The sequence below is a fragment of the Camelus ferus genome, chromosome 2, assembly GCF_009834535.1.
Source record: "Camelus ferus isolate YT-003-E chromosome 2, BCGSAC_Cfer_1.0, whole genome shotgun sequence".
Taxonomy (NCBI): Eukaryota; Metazoa; Chordata; class Mammalia; order Artiodactyla; family Camelidae; genus Camelus; species Camelus ferus.
Genome location: NC_045697.1, coordinates 84,337,449 through 84,363,892, shown reverse-complemented (window position 1 = coordinate 84,363,892; position 26,444 = coordinate 84,337,449). Strand labels below are relative to the sequence as shown.

The 26,444-nt window shown below is 37.8% G+C and overlaps 1 protein-coding gene across 5 annotated transcripts in view; it reads left to right on the top strand.

Annotated features, from left to right (window-relative positions):
• The window catches only part of PDE5A (phosphodiesterase 5A), a 215,607-nt gene that overhangs the window by 158,097 nt on the left and 31,066 nt on the right, over nt 1–26,444 (top strand). For all 5 annotated transcript variants that reach the window (XM_032462551.1, XM_032462570.1, XM_032462568.1 and 2 more), the window contains 3 exons: nt 6,513–6,688; nt 9,886–9,945; nt 22,804–22,950. In XM_032462551.1, coding sequence (XP_032318442.1) covers nt 6,513–6,688; nt 9,886–9,945; nt 22,804–22,950 — 383 coding nt within the window. The remainder of the gene's footprint in view (nt 1–6,512; nt 6,689–9,885; nt 9,946–22,803; nt 22,951–26,444) is intronic.

Genomic DNA, 26,444 nt, shown 5'->3' with positions numbered 1-26,444 from the left:
GTTTTTAGTGAAAAAGTAATAAAAATTATAGTACTATACCACTCATTGTTTGACAGTGAAGTCTGAGAGAGACGTATGTACTTTTTACTGAAGGTATTTTCCAAACTGATTACTGTCTTAATCCTCTGCTCATTTATGTGTTGCAGTATGATTCCAAAGCAAAAGTAAATATTCTAAAATCATGTAAGTTTAAATTTGACTTCTACTTAGTTTCATTTTTCATATTAAATTTTATCATCTGTCAGTATCACTAATTGTTCATTTGTTTATAAAATATTTGCTAGGATTTTCATAATGCAAGTATAATTAAACTGTGCAGTGTCATCCATGGTACATACTGCTTAAAGTATCTGTTTTTTTTCCTCCTAGTTAGAGAATTATAAATTATGCTTAGTAATAAGAAGTGCAAGGAAATATGACTGTAGGGGCAGTAATAATTAGAAGAAAATGAGGGGGAAAAAAAGCAGGAAATTATAGCTTGAAAATTATAAAAGGTAAAATCTACAAAATAAAAATAAATATAAGGAATATAGTTTCAAGAATTGATTGAAGAAATAGGAAAAAAAAAAGAGAAATTTCATAGTAGCCTTGAAAAACAGAGAAGCTTACCTTTATTGGACAAGAAACACTGAGGAATGTCTGGAAGATATGAAGTATATACTATTTGAAGAACCCATTTTACACAAAATGGGCAAAATTTAGTGATAACAGTGTTATCTCTATTCAAAGTAAAAACATATAATATACAGAATCACTTTGCATTGACTAAGTTAAATCCACAGAGGAAAATATAATTGTCATAAATGCTTCTAACAAACTAAATAACATCATTGACGTATGAAAGTCAAAGCTATTAAAAACACAAGGAGAAATGGACAAAATGGTAGTCATAGTGTGAGCCTTTGCTACACTTTTCATAGAATGTTGAAGTATAGGAAAAAATAAGGAAACATTAGACTTGATTAATATAAAAATGAAACGGATTTAATCAGCATGTATAGGTTTACTTTTATATTTCATAATTTAAAAATACAAATTCCTATCAAATATCCATCAGAAATTTATAAATATTGGTGATATACACACATACAACAAACTCAGTCATTACTAAAAATTAGAATTGATAGCTACTCCCCTGGATCACATTGCAGTAAAACTAGAAATGTGTAATAAAAGGATAAATTGGAAGGAAAAAGTTCCCTTAGAAACTGAAAAATATTCTCCCAAGTGACAAAGAAAAAAATCAAAAGTCAAAATGAAAGTATAACATTTTGGAAAATCAATGGTTGTATCAATTTAACATAAAAACTCAAGGTACACAGTCGAAGCTATACTCAGAGGAGATATATAGCTTTAAATATTTTGTTACTGTTAATCAGGAAATAATGAAATTATTTGAATTATATGTTCATCTGAAGAAATTAGAATGATAACGCCTTTTTCTTTCTCACCCTCTATGCTGCCCCCAAAAGTAAACAAATAGGAAGAAGGAAAGCAGAGGAAAGAAATTGAAAAGATAAATTTATGAAATGAGAAAGGATAGTAAAACAAGAGGTAATGGGCAAACACAATAATAAAAAACAAATCTCCAACACAGATAATGAGGAAAATAAGAGAAACACATTTAGGAATTAGAAGGGAATTGTGGTTTCAGATACAGAAGGAATTTTTAGAAAGATTTTAGACAAGGCAGTGTACCAATACATTTTGATGAAATGGAGAGATTCTATAAAAAATTAGTAATAACCAATACTAACTCAAGCAGAGTTTAATATTTTTCTATTGCCTGAGGTAAATTCTTACCAAAGCAATCAGGTGACAGGAAAGGATGAAATAAGGTGAGGCATGGAAAAGGAAGAGGCAAAATAACTTCCAAAATGATATGATTGTTAAATGGAGGAACCCAAGAGAATCAGCTAAAAGTGCCTATCTAAAAAGAGAGTTGAAGAAGTACCTGGCTATCAAATTATTATTTCTTTTTTTACTGAAGTATAGTCAGTTACAATGTGTCAGTTTCTGGTATATACCACAATGTCTGGCTATCAAATTATTAAAGAAAAATAACTTTCTTACATGCCAAGATAAATAATAATGGAAAACAATCCCATTGACAATAGTAACAAGAAAGAAACTTTGCCAGATATAGGAACATCTAGATGAGGAAAACTATAAAAGTCTACTGAGTAACTTGAAAATTTTTCATAAGTGAACTGGCAGAACATTTCCTGACAATAAGAATCTGTTTTGTAAGCTGGTAATTTTTGCAGTTTAGATTTACATCAATTCTAATACATATCTTTGTAAGATTTTTTTCAGGAGAGGGGGGAGTTCTTGAACAACATATATAAAATTTATCTGAAAGAATAACATAAAAAGAATCATTTATAAAACTCATCTCAAAGAATAACATAGTCAGAGTTGATGGATAGAGATTTGCCTTACCAGAAATTAACATAATGCTGTTAAAGTAGCATAATTAAAATTACTATATGTGTGCTAAAAGAGATGGCAAGATTGATGGAACACAATAGAAAGTCTAAATGCAGACCCAAGTCTGGTGTATATAATGTTTGTGTTATCATGTATGATATAGTATACTTCATTGTTCCTAAATGCCATTGATTGAAAGACACCATTTTATGTACCTCTAAGAAAGAAAAAAATGATTTCAATTGACAAGAATTTGATTAGTATACATACAATACCATAAAATTAAAATGTGGGAAAAGTACATAGTTGAAATAAGTATGAATTTATTATTTAAGGTGGCAATTCAAATGATTAGAGAATGGATAACTATTTAAGTTTTATAAGAATCCAGTAGCAATTCAGGGGAAAAATTTAAGTAGAATTAGAAGATTAAGTGTGATAGATGAAACTATAAAAGTACTAGAGGAAAATATAGGTTTATATGTAATCTTAAAATGGGGAAAAATTGGGGAAGCTTCTTTTAAAAGCGAGACACTATAGTTGAAAACTTAAAAGATGACTCAGTTATTTGAGAAATTATTTTACACAGCAGAAAAACCTCTCTAAATAAAGATAATTGACAAGTGATAAGTACAAATAGATATTTGCAAGATAGGTGATAAGGTGTAAGGGCAGGCCTTAACATATTAACAAGACAGGATGCTAATTATGGATGCTGTGTGGTAGAGAGGACATGGGTCTACAGGCAGGATAGAAGAGTTCACCCCCTGTTCTGCCAAGAAACCAGGAGGAAAACTGTGGTTGGTAGCAACATCTGATCCCTGGAATTATAGAAAAGGAAGCATAATTGTGTGATTTTTAGAAACAGTCTCTTCCCTTCAGCATAATTTCCAGAGATGCTTTCAGTGCCAACTAGCTCTCAGAGCTGCTGTGATGACCACATGAAGTAATGTCTGTACAAGTATTTCTGAACTCTATTAATTTTAAGTAACACTGATATTTTGCTACCTAACTGTACTACTTCCTGGTTTTCTCCTAATATGTTTTTGAATATTTTTTCTTATGATTGTATATATTGATTGGTTTTCACTGAGTGGTTTTGTTTTATTTTTGGTTCTGGAATAACTACATTCTTTTATGTATGTGGTTCTGATTTTATATGACTTACAGTAGATGTGGCATCTCAAATGATGAGTTTTAAATTTCATTATCATACCTTTTATCCACTCATCCAGATCTTTAATGAATAAATTGTGAAAACTATCTGTAAATGAGCTCAAGATTTACATTTTCTGAAACAAAGAGCCCTGTTTGTTATAAACATTTTTCTTCTTCATAGCTTTTCTTCCCCCCAACCTGAGTATTTTTGTTTGATACAATTAAATTTTGTGAAAGGTGTGAAGAGATCAGCAGGATTGTTATGAATGCTGTGTAAATATGACTGCTTTCAAAGAAGAATTAAATTACATGCCTAAAGGGTTAGATAATTTGTCTTCCCCCCTTTTCTTGCTTCTGTGTCTGCATATCTGTATCCATAGGGGTTGGATTGTGACATAGACAATTCTGAGCTGTGGTTGTTACAGCCTACTCTTCCTATTTATACACTTACCATTCCATTTCATTACCTTTAGATTTATAAGGTATTCATTAATACCGCTTAATGTATTCATTCAGTGACTTTTGACTGAGACAGATGTGATCCGCTGTCCAGGAGAGAGTTACTTAGCTCAATCCTAAGCCTGGCAGGCTGCCTAATGGCCACGTCCCAGCCCTCCTGGTCATCTTTTCCTTCCCATACATGCAGTCAATCTTATGAAGTGGTGAAAAGAAAAATCTTATTTATGAAAAGTGGCTACCAAGTAGGAGAAAACTTTAGTAAAAATTGAAAAGCAATTACATTGTGAAGGATAAGGGCATGGAACATGTGACTGACAAAAAAAAAATGTGAGTTGAGAGATAGCCAGGCTATATAAACAGCTCCATGTTTATAATTTGAGGATTTACAAAGGATGGAGGACATAACCCTTGCATTTTTACCATACATGGAACATGGTCTTTTAAGATACTGAATGCCATTTGCCATTTAGTCATGGTTTTTACTTGCAGTGTCCAAATTCATTATGTTTTGCTTAAAGTTTTTCTTAATAATGGAATAAGTGTGAGAGACGTAATCTCTGTCGTACAAATACAGATAGATAAGGGTGACTTTACTGTCTAAAGTAGGAGAACTCCCACAAACAAAAAAAGAGCAGAATGAGAATACAGATACTTTATAGTGTTAAAAATACAGTGTACATCAGTGGTAACAAAGGGACTTCATTTGCAACCAGGCATCATCATGGACTCTGAAATCCTTCTGTGCTCCAGGAAAAATAAGAGATAACAGGCTATGGTCTTCATGGGAAAGTAGTTTGGGTCAGAGCCACAGTCCTGCGTTCTTTCATTAAGTCAGTAAACATTTTTTGAGTCCTGTTGTATGCCGGGCATTGCTAGCTAAGGAAGTGGAACTGAAAAAATTAAATCTCTAAGCCCAAGATAAGTGCAGTCTAGAGAGACAGAAATAAAATACACCATGATACTCCAAGCAATAAAGTTAAGGGGATAGAAAGGAGACGTGCCTGCCTCACCCTGGAAGTGGGGGCCTCTGGGATCTCCTTGTGAAGGGAATGTAGGAATCTACTAGATAACAGGAGAGTGCAGTAGGGAGCAGTGCAAGCCAGTGCAAAAGCATAGGCAAAGGTGTGGGCGAGAAAGATGCAGTCAGGGAACTGCCAGCAATGAACTGAGTGGGGTAAGGAGCTCAGCCCAGCAGTGTGGCAATGAACTGGCCTATGGGGCTAGGCTGAGCTGGGGTTCGAATTTTAGACCTAAGCATACTAGCTAAGTGGCCTGGAGCACATGACTTATCCTTTCTGAGACTCAGTTTCTTCATCTATAAAATGGGCATGTCACACAGTGTAAATTGTGCAGACTAGAGTTCATATGTGTCCTAAAGCTCTAAGCACAACACCTACCCCACAGTGGGCACATGGTGGAAGTCTCTATTACAGATGTAGAAGAAATAGGACTTTACTAGCACTGTTTTACCCAGAGGTAGGAGGTCACCAGACTCCTCTCAGAAACCAGTAAGCTCAAAATCCCATAGAGCAAGTAGTTCAATAAAAATTTGATGTAATGGATAAATTAGGAGTTTGGGATTAACAGATATACAGTACTGTATATAAACTACATGAACAACAAGGTCCTACTGTATAGCACAGGGAACTACAGTATCTTGTAATAACCTTTGATGAAAAATAATCTAAAAAAGAATATCTGTGTATAACTGAATCACTTCACTGTACACTTGAAACTAACTCAACATTGTAAATCAACTATATGTCAATAAAAATTTTTTAAAAAAAGATTTGATGTAATCTTACACTTATATTGGCTATATATGTTTGACTTTCTAAGAGAGGCCAGGACTTTGGAGGTTATATTATGATTTTCTTCAAAGGTTAGTTCTGCTTTTCTCTCTAAGTAAATAGTTACTTCTATGGGCATTTATTTGCAGTATCAGAAATGATCTGCAAATATCATTCTCCTGGATGCAGAGGTGCATATTTGAAATTTGAGATGGTCTGTATGAATTGCCTGTTTCTATTTGTATGTAATTGTATTTTTTAACTTCTGGTTTCTCAGTAAGGGAAGACAGTCTGTGTGACCCAAAATTCTGATGTGCATCAAAATTGTTCTCTTGGCAAGTGTACAAAAATCCAATTAGTCTTCAAAGGACAAATTGTCTTTGGGGACTCAACTGATGTAGAATTTGAGACCAAGTCTGGAAGAAAATAGCGCTCTAGGATTTTTTGAACACAGGCAACATACATTTAAGACTCTGTGAAACAAGTTCTTATGTAAATGCATTCAGTTAACTTTTCTAGCTTATGTTTGTGAAGATTCGTTTGCATGTTTGGCGATGGTAAGCAGTCCCAAGAAAGAAGTGTATAACAGTCTTCGGGAAGGGAGGTGTTTGTGAAAGTCAGTAAAAAGTATGATAATGAGTAGTGACATTTGCTCAATTTCTTGGATTGTTATAGGAGTTTGCCAACTTGTTAATAAAATGGAAGAGACTACCGGCAAGGTGAAGCCTTTCAACCGAAACGATGAACAGTTTCTGGAAGCTTTTGTCATCTTTTGTGGCTTGGGGATCCAGAACACACAGATGTACGAAGCAGTGGAGAGAGCCATGGCCAAGCAGATGGTCACGTTAGAGGTGGGCTGACACTTACAGGAATTCTCCGTCTCTGTGGCCCCTCAGCTTGCACCTCTTTCTCGTAATGACACTTGGTGTCTGTCTGTTATATCTTTGTATCCTCATGAGAATCATGATTTAGATGATCAGATCCTTATTTCCTCTTTTAAACAGCTGATGAAACTGAGACCCCAGAATATTTTAGAAACTTGTCAAAGGTCATATCACCAAACCAGAACTCAAGCCATTTGTCCCTTCAGTCCTCTGCTTGTTTTTGGTAGAAAGCAATCCTTGACCGTAATAATCCCTTCACACAGATGTCTGCTGCCACCATCTGTCCCTTCCCCATTGCCTGAGCCTCCCCGTCTCTCCTCATGAGCAGTTGTGTTCACACACTATAAAAAACAAACACAGAAATCCTACACACTCAGAATCAGAAATGAGGAAAGGGGAGACTTTCAAACTGCAGATTTGTGGATCCCGCTTCTGAAAATTCTGATTCAGTAAGTCTTGGGAAGAGGCTGAGAGTCTACATGATTACAGAGCTCCCCCAGCTGATTCTGAATGTGAACCACTGGCTTGAGGAACTGACCTCCTTCCCCAGTAGGACTATCCTACCTAAGTGGGGCCAGTCCTTTCCAAGTGTATTTCACTAACTGCCTGAAAATGTTCACTTCCTGTAACACAGGAATTTCTTACATCATAGACCAGTTTGGGGAAATGGACTTCATATAGGGCATTACTTAGTCATTCAAACGCTAGTGTGAAATATATTTGAATGTTTGCCTACACTTACCTAGTCAAGATTATTGGGAATCAATGTTTGGGATATGGATGGTAACTTTTCCTTCAATCCCTAATGAAAAAATAGTTAAACTCAAGAGCTAGAAAGATATGCATAAGTCAAGATTAACCAATAACCAAGATGGTACACTTCACTTTCCACCATGAATATATATATAAAACTAATAGTTTTGCTGTAGTGTTACATAAGAGACTTTGTATTATAAACCAGTGGAAATCTCAGTTTCAAATATATGTATGTGTGTGTGTGTGTGTGTATATATATATACACACACACACACACATATACGTATGTTTCAAATTACATTTATCTGCTCATATACATATGTGTACGTGTGTGCATGTGTGCATATGTGCATGACTTTAATTTTTAATTTTTTGCCATTTCCATGGTTTTGCACTGAAGAAATGAATCTAAGCCAGCTATTGATTAGAAATTTTTTTTTTAAAAAAAGCTTTCTAGTATGGAATTTTTCAAACATATACAGAAGTAGAAAGAATAGTTTAATGAGCCCCCATGTGCTCATTAGCCATCTTCAATAATTAAGGATCCATGGCTACTCTCATTCCATCCATACCCTTTTTCACTTCTCTGCATTCTTCTTCCCTGTTAATCCATTGATAATTTTGAAGCAAGTCTCAGGTACCATATCATTTTGTTCAAAATCTTCAAATATTTTCCCAATTGAGATTTATTTCTATTTTTGCACTGAAGTTTTACTTCAGTTAAATATATGAGTAATTAGGCTTTCACATGGTGTGTTTAATTTCAGTTCATTATAGGAAGTCATACCTATGATCACAGGTTTAACCTTGAAAAAATTTTTCTTAGGAAGCATTAGATAAAAGCTAGGGACACAAACCACTCCTATTTCCTTATGACAGGGAATTATTTTGACCTGGAAGACATGATCACTATGACAGAAAAACAACAACAATAATAGCTAGCCTTTGGTAAATGCTTGCTCTGTTCTCACTTGTTCTAAAACAAGTAATCTCTACAACCCGATGAGTAGGGTGCTGCTTTTATCTTCATTGTGTGATAAAATTAACTTGTGGAACTTACAGTGTTGTGTTATTTCTTTATTCGTTTATCCATGTTGCAGTGCTCGGATTTATGTAAGACTAAGTCATGGTCACAGTCTTAGCTTTTCTCAGCAAACCACCTCTGGGGTGTCAGCGGGTTAGCAGCTGTGACCTGTCAGTTTCACAGGAACAGGAGATAGCAGCTCCAAGTTTCCTGAGGTTTCTCATGATTAATGGGTTCCAATGCTAAGACAGATCCCATGTGGCATGATATTATTACATTCTGAATCACAAGATGGTAGACGTGTACCATTTGGCTTTAGATTTTAAATTGCTTAAAATTTTAAAACATGGTTCATGGACAACTAGTTTGGGCTGCTGAATTACTTGGCTCCCCATTTAAAGTCTGAAAATGGGATACCTTGTTATCATTGATTTTAAAACTTTTGGGGGTTTTAGTAAATCTGTGTCGACTCTGTTAAAAATGGGCTTTAAAAATATATTTTTAAAAATATGATAGACCATTTTAAATGCAGCCACTACTTTGATTTAAAAGAATGTCTAAAATATTATCCCATTACTTAGTAGCTATCACTTTTGAAAATGGGAATTAATGAGTCTCATGTTAAATCGTATGAGAAGATAGTAAACCTGATTTACTATCTTCTTATAACTTACTCCACGAGGTTAACGGAAAGTGTACTAGGAGTTGAAAGCTGGGTCCTGGGCCCTCTTGTCTCCTCACTGGGTGTGAGCTCGCAGCCAGGTCGTGAGAATCCCTGAGCGTAGGTGTCCGCTGTTCCTGGATGGATTTATAGGCCAGCCCTGTTCTCAGCTCTTGAATCCTATGAGTATAAAGGGATCCCTGAGTCTGTGTGACATTATATCTCAGCCATGCAGTTTTTCCTTAGGAATTCTACAGTGGTTACAGGCCTAATCCGAGAGCCACTTCTAGACTACTTCCTTTCCAAATAGCAAAGCTAAAAATGTCACTTTATACAAAGATCTTTTTCTTAATTCTGTGCACAAGTCAAAATAACTGAAGTCAGTATTTGTTTTTAAAAGCAACACAAAATAAATTTTATGCCAAGTTTGAGCTAATAGTATGGCTTATAAATAATATGTTTGTTATATCAACAATGTCAGAATAAAAGTGATAAGTGTTTTCTTTGAACATAGAGAGTATAACTTTTTGTTTCCAAAATAAGCAATTGAATCAAAATCTGGGGTTTTCTTTCTGTTAAAGAAAGCAGCAAACAAGATACGGCATTCTGAGGAGTCTAGTTATCTCTGCGGGAAGCTTTAGCAAAATCCCAAGCTTGAAATTGTAGTCTCCATTTGGCAGTCCTCTCCTGTAAACCTGCGTTTCTTCTTTTCTTACCCTGCAGGTTCTGTCCTATCATGCTTCAGCAGCAGAGGAAGAAACAAGAGAGCTCCAGTCCCTAGCGGTAATCCTCCTCCTTTTTCTTTATAAAAATGACTAACTACAGGCAGCTAACTAATAAAAATCATGCTTCTCTCCAGTAACTGCTTCTTCTGGTAATGGTCCCCTAGATATTTAATTAAATGTGGTAAATATTTGGATAGACATTTATAAAAGTATTTAACCACGTCCACTTTCTTACAGGGCTGCCAAGTCACTGGTAACACAGAGCACAAGATAATAACATACTGATTTTGCAATACATTGTATGATTCTGATTTTTTTCCAATAATTGTTATAATCTTTACATCTTTCTTAAGCCAGAATTAAATTTAGTTTTCAGTTCCTGGGAAAGTGTGGACAGGTGACTGCAAGGCAGTTGTTTGGCTAGAGTAACGACAATAAAGATTTTATAGCTTGATACTGATAACGTGTTCTTCATTATCAAGAATTGAGAGTGATTTTAATTTCTGACCATATGGCTTATGGAATGTTATGTGAAATTGGGTTCAAATAAGATCAGTTCCTGAATTCTCATTACATTCTTATTTAGGATGCTATGTGAGAAAAGCACATGGACATGGAAGTAGAATGTCACATGTTCTAGGTCTTGACTGAGATTGCCTCGGTTGAGATTAATGAACGTTTAAGGCATTTACACATTTACAACCAAGGCTGGACCTCTGAGTTTAAATTTACTTGAGGCCACGTAGATAAAGTCTGTGTGAGATGTGACGAGAGTCACGTAAGGAATGAGAAGGGTATGAATGGATCACTGAGATTCTGTTTCTTTGTCATCATTGTCATGGCTAGCCAGATGCTCACCCTCTGTGCCCCTACACCCATTTTCTCATGGAAAGTGCACAGCTCTGCTGTGAAGGCCACGCTGAAGATGGAGAAGCCAAGCTTCTTAAGGTCACACTTGCCTAAGGTCACACTGGCAGGAAGTGGGGAGTGAGGATACAGACTCACACAGTGTCTCTCCAGAGCACATGCACATAACCACTGCCTTCTCTGTGACGAGCTATTAGGGAGAGAGGTCAGTGATGAATCCAATGTTCTGACCTAGGTAATTCTAAGAATGAGAGCCCCATTCATTAATAAAAGGGGAAACATTAAGAAGGAAAATGGATAAATTTGATTTAGAACATGGTAAGTTTGAGGTGCTGATAGAACAGCCAAATGGGCATCATCAACAACTAGGGAGGGCAGGACTGGAGTGGTGAGGGGCTGGTAGTCAGAACTAGAGGCGGCGATTTGGAAGTTTAATCATGGGATATGGGGGAGTCCCGTGATCATGAAATGATGGGAATGGAGCAGTTGGGGGAGAGTGCAGAAAGATATGAAAAGCTGAGGGCAGAACTCTAGAGATTTAGGTGGAAGGTATAGGAAGAGAAACCAGCTAAGGAAAGTGGTGGTTCAGCAGGGAGGCAGACTTGGGATACAGCAGTGGCACAAAGGGCAAGTGGAACAGTTTGAAAGGAAGGAGATCCCATCAATTGTCATAGAAAGGTTGAGAAATAAGACTGAGAAAAGGCTGCTGGGTTCAGTGATGTGGTGATTATTGAAAAGGCAGCTTCAGGAGTGCAACTGCAAAAGGGAAGAGTAAATGGTGAGAAAGTTGAGGAAATGAATATAGACTATGTGAAGAATGTAGGTTTTGTATGAAAGAGAAGTAGCTGAGAAGGGTGTTGGCTGAATTCTGTGAAGTTTTTTTATTGTTTTGCTGTGTGTTTGAGCAGGGGTGGCTCACAAGCAAGAGAGCCAACGTATTCTTGGTCAAAGGGGGACATCTAGGGTGAGTGTGAGACTAACACGGCAAGACGGAAAGAGAGCTGGACTTTGAAGTGGCTGAGGCACTAAAGAGACATTTCTTTGGCCAAGACAAGAGAAAAGGGATATAATAATAGTGACTAGCTACACTTACTAAGCACTTAACATATACCTGGCGTGTTTGACTTTCTTTGTGTGTGTGAACTAAGTGTATTTAATCCACAGCCACCCTGTAAGGTCAGTATTATTAGCATTTTGAAAATGGAGTTAGAGGTTGAGAGTTGAGACTGTCCTACCCAGACTGGGAGTGATGGCACCAGTCCTAAATCCAGGCAGTCCAGACCCAGAGCCCACACTTCATTGCACAGCCCTGGAGAGAATGAGCTCAGAGAGAAGGAGGAAGAATGAGGACTTGTACACTTTATTGATTAGATCACCAAGTAGGAAGCTGAGTCATCTTGCCAAGAACAGTTGAAGGAACTTGAGGTGATTTCATCTGAAAGGTGAAGTGTCTTTTGGGGTTAGCCTCATTCGAATTGGCTGTATTTATTTTGTTCATGGTGATGTTTGGAAGAATGAGGAGTTTTTCAATTATTTAAGAAGTTAAGAGGTTTAAAGTATCTCCCACATCAGGCTTAATTGGCCCATTTGTCTAATCCTCCTAGAGTGATAAAGTTTTGAACTAACTGCATACTGTGAGCTGAAAGTTATCACAAGGAGAGGTACATTCTGAAGAGCTTGCAGGCACTGTGGGATTAAGTTAGCTCTAAAATGAGGGCAAGGCTACATTCTGCCATATGTAGTTTCAGATAAATAAAAACTAGCAAATAGAGACATTTTTAAAGGTAAAGCTAAAAAAAAATCCACTGGGATATTAAACTTTGCTTTTCACTTTGAAAATAGCATAGTCTCAGAAAAATCTGAAAATTATTTTCACAATTATGTTTATAATTTTAGCAAGAGAAAAACACTGGAAAAACTGAAAATTGCTATATTGCAGTATTGTTCAAAACCATCTGTTGTTCCATTTGGAAAATAGATTTCTGGCAGCTGCATTGTGAAATTTAGGATTATTACATAGTTTGTAGGTCAAATAATTCATTTAAATTGGTTGAGATTCAGGAACTGATTTCAATTCTTGTTTTCTGTCAACCTAATAAAAATTCCTTTGCAGCCCCCACTATACAGGTGCCTGTGTCGTCCAGCAATTACCAAAATTGCTGTCTTAGTCACATGTCTGATGATTTATTGCAATTTAAAACCTAAAATAAATTGAAAAGCCATCAAATACTTCTTAATTTTTATTTTTAGAAATTAGTTCTTAAGAGAATTTAAAAATGTTTTTTAAGTATACTAAATATTTATGCCCCTGTTCCAAAAAGTTTTTTAGTCATAACAAAAATATAACAAAGTTGATAGGAAATTCAGAATCCTTTTTTTCCCCTTGCTTTACTTGAGATTAAAAAACTCATTTTAAATCTATTTTTTAATGTAATTTTCTCTTGACTCAAAATTGGGTGCAGCAGAAAGAAGGCCTTAAACAAGCATTTTGCCATATACCTTTTAATAATCCTTAGTCACAAGTTACTGAGATAGAAGTAAAATAACCCCAACTGACCTGGTTATGGTTATTAGAAAGTTGTTAGTTAAGATGTCCAGTTAAGTTAAGTAACAATGTCTGATTGATTGCCTTTTTCTGCCACCTTCTCTTGTTTAGAACAGTAAATAAATAGGTATTAGGGTAGTTTTTTTAAATAATCTTCTTAATTTTGTCAGGGAGTCAGTGCTGATTCAGTCCAGTCCCTGTACCTTCTACTTTACAGCAGTTTCTTTCATCAGAAGTAATGTATCTAAAAGCAGACTGAGACCCTGATGTGATCCTGAAATTTCTACCATATCAAAATAGCGAGAGAGGGAGGAGCTGACCACTTAGGCAGGACTTCTTAGGACGGAATTTATACCTCATCTTGACTTTAACCTTAAGAGCCAGAAGCTTCACGTGACCCCTCTTGATTGGGCATGCATGTGGTTGCTGCAGGTAACAGCAGTGAGGGGCTGAGCCTGACACCTGACCCAAATCTCTCATGCCTCAGGCAGTGTTAGAGTGTAGATCCACTTGCGTATATCAAGATGATCATCACATTCCCTCACTTTTGGGGGAAATCTACATGAATAGTCAAATTATAAATGGAAAATTTTGAGCAGATAATAATAAAGAGGAGTTGACCCTATGATCTTGATAATTAGTGTCACTGAACTGTAGTAACTTAAGGCATCCAGGAAGGCACCTTCCTCCTCAAAAGGTGCTAGAAATACTCTGAATCAGTTTGGGTCCTTTGGACCTCCTGTGCACTAGCAGTTGATGCATTCATTTTTATAGATGTCATAACATGAACTGGGCTGTATCCTTTCCACACTGCAAGATGTAATGTTTGATTCTTCCTACTTTCATTTGACAAGCTAATATGACCTGTTTTGCTTTGATTTTACTAGAGGATTACTTCCAGTGGTAGCCTGAATTCCAAAGTATGATGGCACTGTTCTTGAGCTTCTTATATACTAACTAGATGTTAACCAAATCTGTGTGTATTAGTCTCAGTTGCAGCCATACATTTTCTCTGAAGTTTTACTTTTAAGCATATACGTACTTTATTGGAATCTTGACATTTGCCTTCTTTATATGGTTTTGAAAAACCATATGCTCATTATTCAAGTTTTTTATAGTTGGTGCCTCTTCCCTATAGAGATTTGAAGGAATCCATTTATATAATGTTAGAAAGAAGGAAAATGTTAATATAGTTACTGAAGAAAATATACTAATGTAGTCCTGCTATGCCTTATTCACTTCTTTTTTCTCTCTAAGATTTGGTTCCACATGTTGAGTCGAACAGTCACCTCTCTTTGTATTAGCAGATTTCTTTCTCATCTTTCTCATCTGGTTTCCCTTCCTTTTTAGAGAACGATATTTTCTAACAGCCTTGTAAACTAATTGTGTGGGGGGTTTTCTTTAAAAACACATTTTCTGCATGTGTTAAACGTGGGGAAGAGAGATGTTAGTCTTCTGTAAAGTGTAATGTGATGGCTGTCCAAGTGGCTTTATTCAAAAAGCGGGACCCAGACTGCTCTGCACAGAAGAGTGCCCCAGCAGGCGTGCAGGCATAGGGCTCGGGGACTGCTAAGGAGAACTTACAACACCTGACTGAGCATCCCTGAAAGTAATCTCCCTAAAGAATGGATCACTGAGGAAAAAACATTTAACATTTATACTAAGTGAACATGAGGGAGTGACATAACAAAATTCCCCTCTAAAACACTGAAGCTAATTGGAAAAATCTGACGTTCTGCGGAAGACCAAGTTCAGTGTTTGCCCTTGTTTTCAGACTTATTTTAATAAATAATTTTCTGAATAAGGAGCCTTTTCTTAATAGTTGACTATCAGAAGTTGTTTCTGTAATTTCTGTTCTAGCTCTTGAGAACTGACACTTGGTGCCCAAGGCAGGCAGAAGGCCTTTGCGTGACCGTTTTGTATGGAGATTATACAGCTGAGCAAACTGTGTAGCCATGTAGCCACGTGTCTCTGCTTTCCGCTGGGTTACCAGAGACCTTGCCACAGGCCGAATATAAACCTTTGTCATGAGGCTTTCACCAAAAATATGAAATTCAATGATTTTTAAATGACCCTTATAAATGTACCTTACCCAAGTGTGTTATTTTCCACACATGCTTTATGGGCTTCAAGGAGACTGTACACTTTATAAATGTATTAATTCCCATAAAGTTTCCACAGGTGTGTCCCAGTGTGTCCCTTTTGTTGTGTAAATAGACTTCATAATAAGAAATAGTTGAATAAAAGAAGGGTTATCATTTGTCTTAAGTAAGTAACTGATAAAACTCAGGAATGATTCTCTTTGACTTTAGAAAAACAGGGAATTTTATTAGTCAGGTTCTCCAGAGAAAAATAACCAGTAGGTGACTTTATAAATATATAAAAGATTCTGAGGAATTGGCTCACACAATTATGGGGGCTAAGAAGTCCAGCAGTCTTCTGGCTGCAGGTTAAAGACCCAGGAAAGGCAGTGGTGTGGTTCAGCTGAGTCTAAAGGCCTGAGAACAGGGAGCCGATGGTTGAAATCCCAGTCCAAGAGCCTGAGAAGAGATGAGATATCCCAACTCCAGCAGACTGGTAGGAAGCGGAAGGGGGGAAATTCCTCCTTCTTGTGCCTTTTGTTCTATGCAGGCCCTCAGTGGATTGGATGGTGCCCACCCACATCAGGGAGCACAATCTACTTTATTGAGTCCACTGATTCAAATGCTTATCTCATCCAGAAACACCCTCATGGACACACCCAGAAAGAATGTTTAATTTGGGCATCCTGTGGCTAGTCAACTTGAGACAAAATTAACTATTACGTGTGACTAAAAACAGTAATTAAATGTGTAGTTATATTCTCTATCATTGTGTTGTTAGGAATCCCTTGTGCAAACTACCAGCATACTTGTGTTGTTGCACTTAAAAAACTATGTATTTCAATTACTTATGTCTTCTCCATCAGACCGTTAGTTCTTGAGTAATAATAACAATGATAATAATGATGATAATGGCTACCATTTAGTGATCACTTAACAGGAACCTGGTTTACTGTTTTGTTGAATGAATGAATCAATCGATTGATTCTGGAAATTTCAGATTAGAAAGCCTGTGATCTAGCATGAAATACTATTCATGATCCTTCAGTTCAGTCAACAAGATTATGCTTTCTTTTTCCTTAAAGTGATTAAGAAGCTAGAAATAATTTAATAGTTAATGAAATGAATAAAACAGCCTGTTAACTAGTCACAGAGCCAGACATTTGAAGAGCCACGGAGATACATTTTCATTGTCAGCTTTCATTTTGATGAATACAGTATGATGGTTGAGAACATGAGTCTAGAGAGAGATGGTTCAGATTCCATCTCCTTGATCTCAGGCAAATCTGTGACTTCTCTGTGCCTTAGTTTCTTCATCTGTTAAAGGACGATAATGAAAGAACTTATCATTATCTCACAGAGTTGTAGTGATCAGAGTTCCTGGTTCATACGTCCCCAGTAAATATTAGCTGTTGTTAGTAGTTGACCATTTTAAGTAACTTCCTACCATAGCTGGTAAAAAGTGGAAAACTTTTAAGGTCATTCCTTTCCCATCCTGAGTTTCCAGTGTTCTTAGAAGTGAATGAATCAAACTTTAATGACACTTAAGACAAGCTGAAGCTGAGTTTTTAAGATTACAACAACAAAATATTCATTGTACAGATGAAAGAAGGAATTCAACTATAATTAAAATTTTTCAAAAGTAAATAAAGTGAATAATTGAACTGTAAGAGAAGAAGGCATAATCTACAATTTGTCTGTTGTGTCTGACACAGCATGGTTCATTACTAATATTAACATTTGTATTACAGCTCTTTGCCAAATTAAATTAAATTTAATATTATGGAGAACTGGTTAGGTGCTTGATGATCACAAAATTATATAATAATATGTAATTATAATCAGAAAAACGAACTATGACTGTAAAGTATAGGCACTGTTAAAGTATATTCACTATGTTACTATAGAGACATATTTTGGAGTGAATGGTCTGAGATGTGTGTAGTTACCAGCATCTTCTCAAATGTCTCAGTTCCATTCTTGGTGCCCCACTCGCTCCTAATCAATGCCGTGACTTACACATAAGAGACATGGCAAGTCTGTGATTTCATCCTACACTGTAATTCAGCGACCTGCAGAATAAGATTGTGTGGGTTTCACCTGCATTAGTGCTTCAAGAAATAGAATGGTTTAGGAGAGCCATAAAAACTCTCTACTCTTCTGACCATGACTTGACCCCAAAATTTAAAGCCCAGAGACTCTATTTGCTTTCTTTGATCCCTCCAAAGCCACTGGCCACAGCCAGCCCACCTTGCACCTCACTGCAATACAGTGGCCACCACAGAGTCCACCAAAAGGGATTTCCTTCTGCGTAACCACAAGTGAGGATTTAAATGGCTATTGCTTGCTATTGATTACTAACACCCAATCCCTAATGCAGTGGTTCTCACAGCTCAGCACTCATCAGAGTCATCTGGAAGGTTTATTTTAACACAGACGGCTGAGCCCCACTCCCGGAGTTTCTGATTGAGTCGGTCTGTGTTGGGACGCACGAATTTGCATTTTTAACAAGTTCTCAGATGCTACTGCTGCAGGGACCAAACACTGAGAGCCACTGCTCTCTTGGAAACCTGATTCCCTTCTGCCTGCAAACCCAACAAAGCCAACTGTCTAATACCAAATTCCTAGTCTTGAGAATTTGTTGCCTGCCAACACTTTGCCTAATGTAGTTCAATTACAGATAACAGAAACTGCTATAGCTATTTGAAGCAGAAAAGAATGTAATTAGGTGCTTTCAAATCATTGGAGGGGGTGGATGAATGACCCCAGGAATGAATCCCAAAACCAAACCAGATCTGGTGCACAATGGGAACTTCCATGTAGGCCAGAATCAGAAGGCCACTGAGCTATCTCCTCCTTCCAGAATCAACCATCACAGCATAGTCTGGCCAAAACTGCCATCTCTACAGCAGCATTATACCCTCTGGATCCATGTTAAAAAAAAAAAGGGTGGGTGGGGGGTTCCTCATGTGGTAGGCACTATGTTAGTTTGAAATTCAGGTCTCACTCAAATATACTCACTGAAGAAAGCAAAATCTACCTGGAACCCTAGCTGCAAAGGAGTCAGGAGAATATATTTTTGAGCTTTCTTGACTCTTCAGAAAATGAAGGGTCACTAGATAAAGGTTAAAATAGGTGTCAGGTTAACGGAGTCTTGCTGCAGTATCTACCACAGGGACCAGTGAATGTCTCTCTGGTGCAGCTGAAACATAAACAATGAAGAAGAACTAGCTATATGAAAACTTGAGGGGATGTATTCCCGGCAGAGGAGGAGAAACAGTTAAACAGGCCCAGAAGTGAGAGTGTATGTGTGTGTGTTATTTAACCTTGAAAAAAAAATGGCAAAAATATAGACACTTCCCCACCCCTGCATAAAAAAAAAAAAAAATAGATGGCAGTTTCTAAAAACTCAACTTTTCGTTTAGAGCATTATTGCAGTAAGTATAGAGGCTACTACATACCTAGCCCAAGCCTCCTCTGCACTCATGCAGAGGTTGGGATCCTCTATCTAAGTCAGTCGTGTGAGCAAGCCAGACAGAGTGACATGTGTGAGGAATCAAGCATGAAAAAGACAACCATAACAGCTGAGGTGCCCCGTCCATTTACTTGAAAGGATGAGAGAGTCGGAGACAGAGCTTGGGCTTGTACAGGAAGGTCACTGGCAAGATTTCGATGCCACTCAGAGGGTGGCATTGGGTTGTAAAGTGAGGAGGCAGTAAGAAATCCTGGAGCCCTGTGGACACAGATAAATTATACCTGAGAGACAGTCTAATCTATCCACCACACTTCACAGGTGAGAAGACAGGCAGAGAAGTTGATCATCTTGTTCAGGGTGACAAAGTCAGTGGAACATCAGGACTAGAACCCCTAATAGCAAACATTCCTTTTTACCATGTGTTTCATCTTGCTTTCAGGTTTTTCTTTTTATGATCATTATCTAATGCCAAAATGCAAATGTGGTAGCTGATGCAGGATTTTGCCTCCTGGTGACCAGTTTATTTAGATCCTTATCAATCAGGTGGTATTCAAAACAACTGGTTTTGGTGAAGGATCACTGAGCAACTAAAATATTTTTATAATCTGAATACTGCTTCTTTTAACCCAGTTGAATCCTGTTGCCAAAGGTATGTCCAGTTCCACTCTTAGCGGACTTCACTTCCAGAGTTGGTTGGTTATTTTCATTCGGTTTTACATTTTAGGACGGTGAAAAGGGACCAAGGCAGTAGAAAAAGAGTCATAAAAAAGGGCTTAATGAAGAATTTCCTCTAAAGAGTCATGAGAGGCAACTAGTTTCTTTATTAGTTTGAGTGGCAGATATAATTAAAGAACTCAGAAGAAAAATGACATTATACTACCAAACTGTTTGCCAGGTTAAACTTTTAACCCAGGGAGTTTTGTGTATTTTTTGCATTCCATATTTGGTTAATTTGACACAAATTAGAACTCTCAACTTTAGAAGGACTTAACTATATTCAGACTAAGCACTAAAACAGCTAAATGCTCCTGCCTGAGAAGACAGGCATTGTGCTCTCATATGTGGAGGAATGAGTTGTATCAGGTAGTATCATAGTTCCGGAAGTTTTGAATTGTGTTGTCACCTGTAATACATATACACAGGTATAGCACCTTACTGCATCACAGAATAAAGTGTATTATTTGTTCATCTTCAATAGCAAGTGCAGTAAGTTATATCATCTCCTGAAGAAAAAGTCAGAAATCTCACTGTACAAATTCTAACAAATCATACCATCAGTGAAAGGAAAAGCTGTGAAAATCCAGAACTGTACATCCATAACCTCTCCCAGAAATACCACGTACTCTTCCGCCTGCTATTAGTAAGATGGAGAATATTTTATTAAATGGTAAGTTAGAATGACAGGCAGTGTTTTGCTTAAAACCCCCTTTATCCCAAGCCCTCTCAGGGCAGAAAGTTGAATTCTCTTGCAATGTTCAAAACAGCGGCTGACAAGAGCTTTAAATGACGTGTGACTTTCTTGTGGCTTGTTAGCAATCGATCCCAAGAATTCTGAACCTCTGTATCACTGACCAAAGGTTCTGAAGGAAAGTGTCGGCCTTTCCCCCTAGTCAGCTCAGAAAGGTGTGCTGTGGCGTGGCCGAACGAGCAAAAGAAAGGATTCTTTTCTCTCAGTAGAGAGTGGAGCGAGGCACAAGCCATGCTGGCTGTCTTTATCCCGTAGCGTTTGGAATATCCTTTGTAGAAGGAAAAAAAAGAAAACTTCCTGCTGTAAGAATAATGGTGCCCTAAGGAACAAACATCTGTTCTCTCATGCAGTGTTTAAGGGAGACAGCTGTGATCTGCTTTGAGTTAAAAGGTGGGTTACTCCCACCTCCGCACTTCCGAATTCCCCTGGAGTCCTCTGCTCCATCTCTGATGTTGGGGGCTGGCGTAAACAAGGCAGCCCTTTATCTAAACAGTTTCAGTCCTCCTCTCTTCCCCTAGTCCAGCCCACGCATTAGCCTGTGGAAATGACTGAAAGGAATGCATTTCTCGTCAGTTTGGGGCTTGGGGAAGGACTCTTACTTTGGAGTATGAAGAGGGTGACATTGTTTTAAAGTTTAGACACGCCTGGTACATAACAGTAACATGAAGGTCAAGATGAGCAGAGAATATGCAAGTGCCCCCGGCTTGGGAGGGGAAAGCTCTAGATTGCTCCCTGAGGTCTTACTATTTTGACCTTTTTACTTTGTAAAAGATGGAGGTAAAGCAGAGCATACTGATGTGCTGGATACTCAGCAGAAACTTAAGGGGTTTGGAGGAAATTAAGATCAAAAACATTAAAGGGAAGGAACCTGGTTCAGATTTCTTCACTTTTCTTGTATCTCCCCCACACCAAGTTCAAGCCTCTTTTCATCAGGTGAATCTGGCCGACCTGGCTCGGGCAGGTAAAGTGCCCGCAGAGTAAACAGTCAAGGGGGTGGAGGAGTCGGGGTTCCAGTAGGTTCTGACGCCCGCGAGTGGCCACCAGGAAATATGGGAGAGAAGCCTGCTCAGTGTGAGGGAGTCAGGGCGCCTTGGCTGTGGCCAGTGCCGCTTCATGTGATTTGGGTTCAGTGTGGCCTGATTTTTCAGAAGGTGCCAGAAACCCTTTTTGTTGTTGTTAAAATTGCCCAATTTTTAAACAGTATAACAAATTTGGTGATTTTTAAAAAATACTCAGTACCAAACAAAACTTAGATTGAAATGCACATCCCAGTCTGCTAGTTTTCTGATTTCAGGTTAATGGGCTTTACCCTCCTAGAATTTACGACTCAAATTAAGTGAAGGGAATGAGATTTTTCCCTCCCATTTATTTAATACATATTCAGTTAAACATTAAAACTGTATCTATCAGTAGTCACAATGGAAACAAAGATGTGTTAGATACTGCCCCACCTGTCAGTTGCAGTGTATTTAGGAGACAAACAGGAAATTACATTATAGTGAACTTCGTGTGATTAAATAGGAATTCCCAAGGTAGGGTTAGCTCTGAAGGGCATTTAATAACTCTTCTTTGGGTGGGAGCTGTGCCTTCAAGAAGTCCTTCAGTTAAAGAGAGTATGAGAAGCAGGAGGTAAAAGGAACACTGATGAAAAAGAGCAAGGTGTATTGAAGAAATAGCAGGTGTTTACTATAATTAAATGATTAACAAATCAAAACCAAGGATGTTAATTAAAAAACAATCCCTCTCCAAAAAAACAAAACCAGCTTCTCAACCCATCCCAGACCTACTGAATCAGAACCACTGAGTATTTTTAATGGGCACCCTAGGTGATTCTTATAATCAGGCTTGGGTGAAGGATGTTCTGTCAGTCTGTAGAGATTGTGTCAAATTTGAGAGCTGCATAGTCTGCCTGCGCTGGAAGCTGGGCTCTGTTCCTTAACTGCCTGGGCTGTGGTGGGTAGGATGTGTTCCTCCATGCTCAAGTTTCTGTACTTGAAAAATGGAGCTACAGTATCTATTTCATAAGGTTGTCTTGTGAATTAAACATAAAATGCTTGGAACATTATCATTATCCTGCTCACCACTTGATTTTCAGCTCATGGTACTGAGACAGGTCCAGAATAGTTACTCAATAAATATCTGTTGAACAGATAACACTGTGGAGGTATAAAGGGGCTGGATAACTGGAGTCCTTAGTTCTGCCTGCTGTTCTAGGTATAGTCACCCTCTCTTCTCCTGGCCTACCCAGAACCATATTAGTTACCTGCGTGTGGCTCAGATTAAAAACAAAACAAAACAAAAAAACAGGAGTAGCTCCTAAGCTCCTGTATGAAAAGATTTCTAGTGTATTGCATTAAAAAGGAAAAAAAAAAAAAAAACACAATGTACTTTTTCCCCATAGCAAAGCAAGAAAACTTTATGACTCACTGCTGCCTTAATTAACAGCTTTATTTCATTTTCTTCTTCTCCCCTTACCTAAGGCTGCTGTGGTACCATCTGCCCAGACCCTTAAAATCACTGATTTCAGCTTCAGTGACTTTGAGCTGTCTGACTTGGAAACGGCACTGTGCACAATCCGGATGTTCACTGACCTCAACCTTGTGCAGAACTTCCAGATGAAACATGAGGTAGGAATGCAGTGACAAAAGTGTGTGTGTGTGTGAAGAGAGAGAATTAGTTTTGGATGCTAGTATGGAATAAGGATTTTTCAGTTTCCGTGATTCATATACTGTCACCTAATGTATAGCTGAGATTTTTAAAGAAAAAAATCAACCATTAAAAACACAGGAACGGGTTCCTACATGTATCAAGCACCAGGCTGAAGAACAGGGGAGAGTGTTCCCAACAGTGAGAGCAGGATGTGCAAAGGCGGGAAGACAGAAGGGAGGGGGCGGGGCCATGGAGCGCCAGTTGAGGGTGAAAGTGGCGAGAAATGCGATCAGAGGGGAAGGTAAGAAGCAAGTCATGTAGCACCTTGTAAGCTATTCAGAGGAATTTAGATCTGATCCTGAAAACAATGGTGAGTCACTGAGGAACTTTAAGCAGGGAAGTAACATGATCTGATTGGGGAGGTTACAACACAGTAGAAAGAAGGACCAAAAAGATAGTGAACTCCTTTGGAAATGAGGGAGTAAAAGGGTTGATGTGAAGCCAGGCTCTTGGTTCGAGCAGGGTCACCCACAAAGCTTGAAGATGAAAACTGATTTTAACCCCAGTTGATTACCTTATTCACCTCTCAGAAAATAGCGAGACTGAAATCAATACCTTCTAATATCAGTTGGGAGTTATCAGGGGATTCTATTTTGTTTCATAATGGCCACGTGTATTGCATCAAAGAATAAGGGAGAATAGAAAGGACCATTTGGGGGAAAAAAAGTCAGTAATTTGCCTTTAAGGCTGTTTTTTTCCTGTCAGTTGAATGTCTAGTCTCCTCGTAGAGATTTCCTATCTGAAATTTAAGTACCTTGAAGGCTTCCGCTATTTAGCAATCCTTTAATTCATAAAATGAAAATTTATTAACAATAAACAGTGTACCCAGCACTGTGCTAGGTACATATTTCAGTGATGAGTCGTCCCTGCTCTCAAAGCCTCACTGAGGCATGAAAACTAAGGACTAATACAGCTGAGGTTAACACAGTGTTATTTATGGTATTACTCGGGGCCCAAATCTAGCCCTTTCTTTAACCAAAGTTTATGTTACTGACCTCAATCTTGTGCAGAACTGAGTGAAAACAAAGAACAACTGTCTGTAGACTCTTCTCTAATAATACTTCACTCTATTAGAGCATGTTGATTAAGAGATAATGTATCATTTAATTATTTCAAGAAGCTCTCAAGAAAGGCTCTTTGGTTATTATTGTCCCTGTTTTACAAATGAAGAAATTGAGACGGAAGAATAGAGTAGAAAGCTCATGAATTTTGAGTCATAGCTCTACTAGTGATTAACTCTAATTTCCTTGGGCAGCTAATCTCTTAAGTTCTCAGTTTTGTAATCTGTTAGCCGGGGATAATGGTATGACTTCCCCTGTGGGAGTCTCGTGAGAATTACTCACTGCATGCATGTACGCTTGTATATTTCGCTTAATACGCAGGCATAGAGTACACGTCAGTTATCCCTTCCTTAGACCAACTCTGACCATGGTTATATCACCCTATCAGGTTTCTTTACTGTAGGTTATAGGGCTCATTTATAAAAAGTCCTTTCTATTAATAGAATGAAGATGTCATTTAGAGCCAAAAGTTCTAAATGTGAATAGCTCAGTTCTGCTTCTTGCTGGTTACAGGACCTAGATAGTGACTCAGAAACCTTTCCATTCCTGAGACCTCCCATACTTTAAACTAGTAGCGATCCTGTTGAAAGGGCCTGGCCAGGACAAAGGAATGTGATCCTTGTATCTATTTACAAAATTCTTATGAGTTGATATATATCTTATTTCTTAAAAGCATAAGTTTTTAGGTAGCATTTGGGTATTGGATCTGAAGATAGTCACTCAAAATTTCTTTTGCCATCTTTAGTCTTACCTTTTCCTGAATTTTTGTCCATTAGGCAGTTATTTCTCCTCAATGTCTCATGCATCCACTCTCCTATTCTGTTAGAATAACTACTGTTCCACTTCTGGCCAACATCAGCTTGAACACCGCCCGCCATCATTCTGGTTGGCCTTCCTGCCTTGGTGACTCTTCTGTTTATTTCAGATATTATTGTCACTATAATTTTAGGATGGTAAAAGTAATACGTTTTTGCTAGAGACGATGGCAGCGTCATGAAGTGCCCTGACACAGAATATTTCCTACTGAAAAATATGTCAGATATTCATGTCTCTGCCGGGCTTCCAGATCTTGGCTTGCTCTCCTGTAACTCTTGCTGATCCCTGAAACAGACTCCTGACTGTACAGGGACAGATGTGCATGTGCTGTGCTTATTTTCACCTTCTGTCGTTTATGTGTCATTCCGCCCCTGAATGGGCGGCCACTTCCAAGTCTGCCCCACTTTATGCCACAGCGTGCTTTTCTCTTCCTCAGAGCCCGACTCAAGTCTCTGTTCCTGGGAGAATGCTAGGATTGACTTCATGCCACTTGGAATGCTGTTGACAGTTAATAAATTTGTGCTCTCAACTTTATGTGGATTTATTTCCTTTATATGTGCGCTTTTTTATTTTCACTACTGATTGAGATTCTTGAAGGCAAGAGTCGAGCTATGTTTTCTCTTTCTTTTTTTTTTCTCCCATAGCATCTTAAGTATGCCACTCAGAACTTAAGAAGCCTTTGTAACTGTTGGAAACTGATTCAGTGTATTGAGTGTGCTTCCTAGGGTCATCCAGACTGTACATAATCATCAGTAGTCCTGTACAGAAGACTGTTCTACAAATTTGAATGTGCCAGGCTTATCTACAAGGCAGTTAGCAGATCTAACCATAATTTTCCTAAACGCTGTTAAGAACACCCTCATAAGAGAATCCAAAACTGCACTTAAATTTAGTTACTATTTACTAGATACAGTGGGTAGCCTTTGGGTTACCAAATTCAATAGGCCCATCTTAATAGGAGCATAGTAGAGTAGTCCATCAAGAAGTATGTTTCATAGAGTCATTTTTATCACTGTTTACATTATATGATATATATGCCTATTTAGTTATACCTACAGATTTATGATTAGTAAAGAGATATGTCCATGGGTTAAATTTCTAGGTTTTCCTGCTTATTTTCCTTGATTCTTTAATTAATCACCAGTAATTTTTTACAACACTTCAGTGTATAGTTTCTAAGCATGTCAAAGTCAATAGCATTATTTAAAATTCTCCTAATAAGATGAATCTGTCATCTTTGGGGCTGACTTTGTTCAGAAATGGTCATGATGAAAGGTCTGCAGTGCACTTTAAGTTAGCACATGTCAGTCTTATGCACACAGAAATCCTCTGCAAGATACAGTTACTCAGGGTGAAAGAACAAGGGAACATTCGGGTTCTTTTTATCAGATTTCCCTGTGAACTGCGTCATAGAACAGGAACAAAGAGATCTGAAAAGAAAAGGGAGGCTATGAAAGCATGGATTTTTTTTCTGCCAAATCCTCTGTAGGCGATTTCTACCAACAAAGAAGAAACCTTGTTTTTGGCCTACTTCT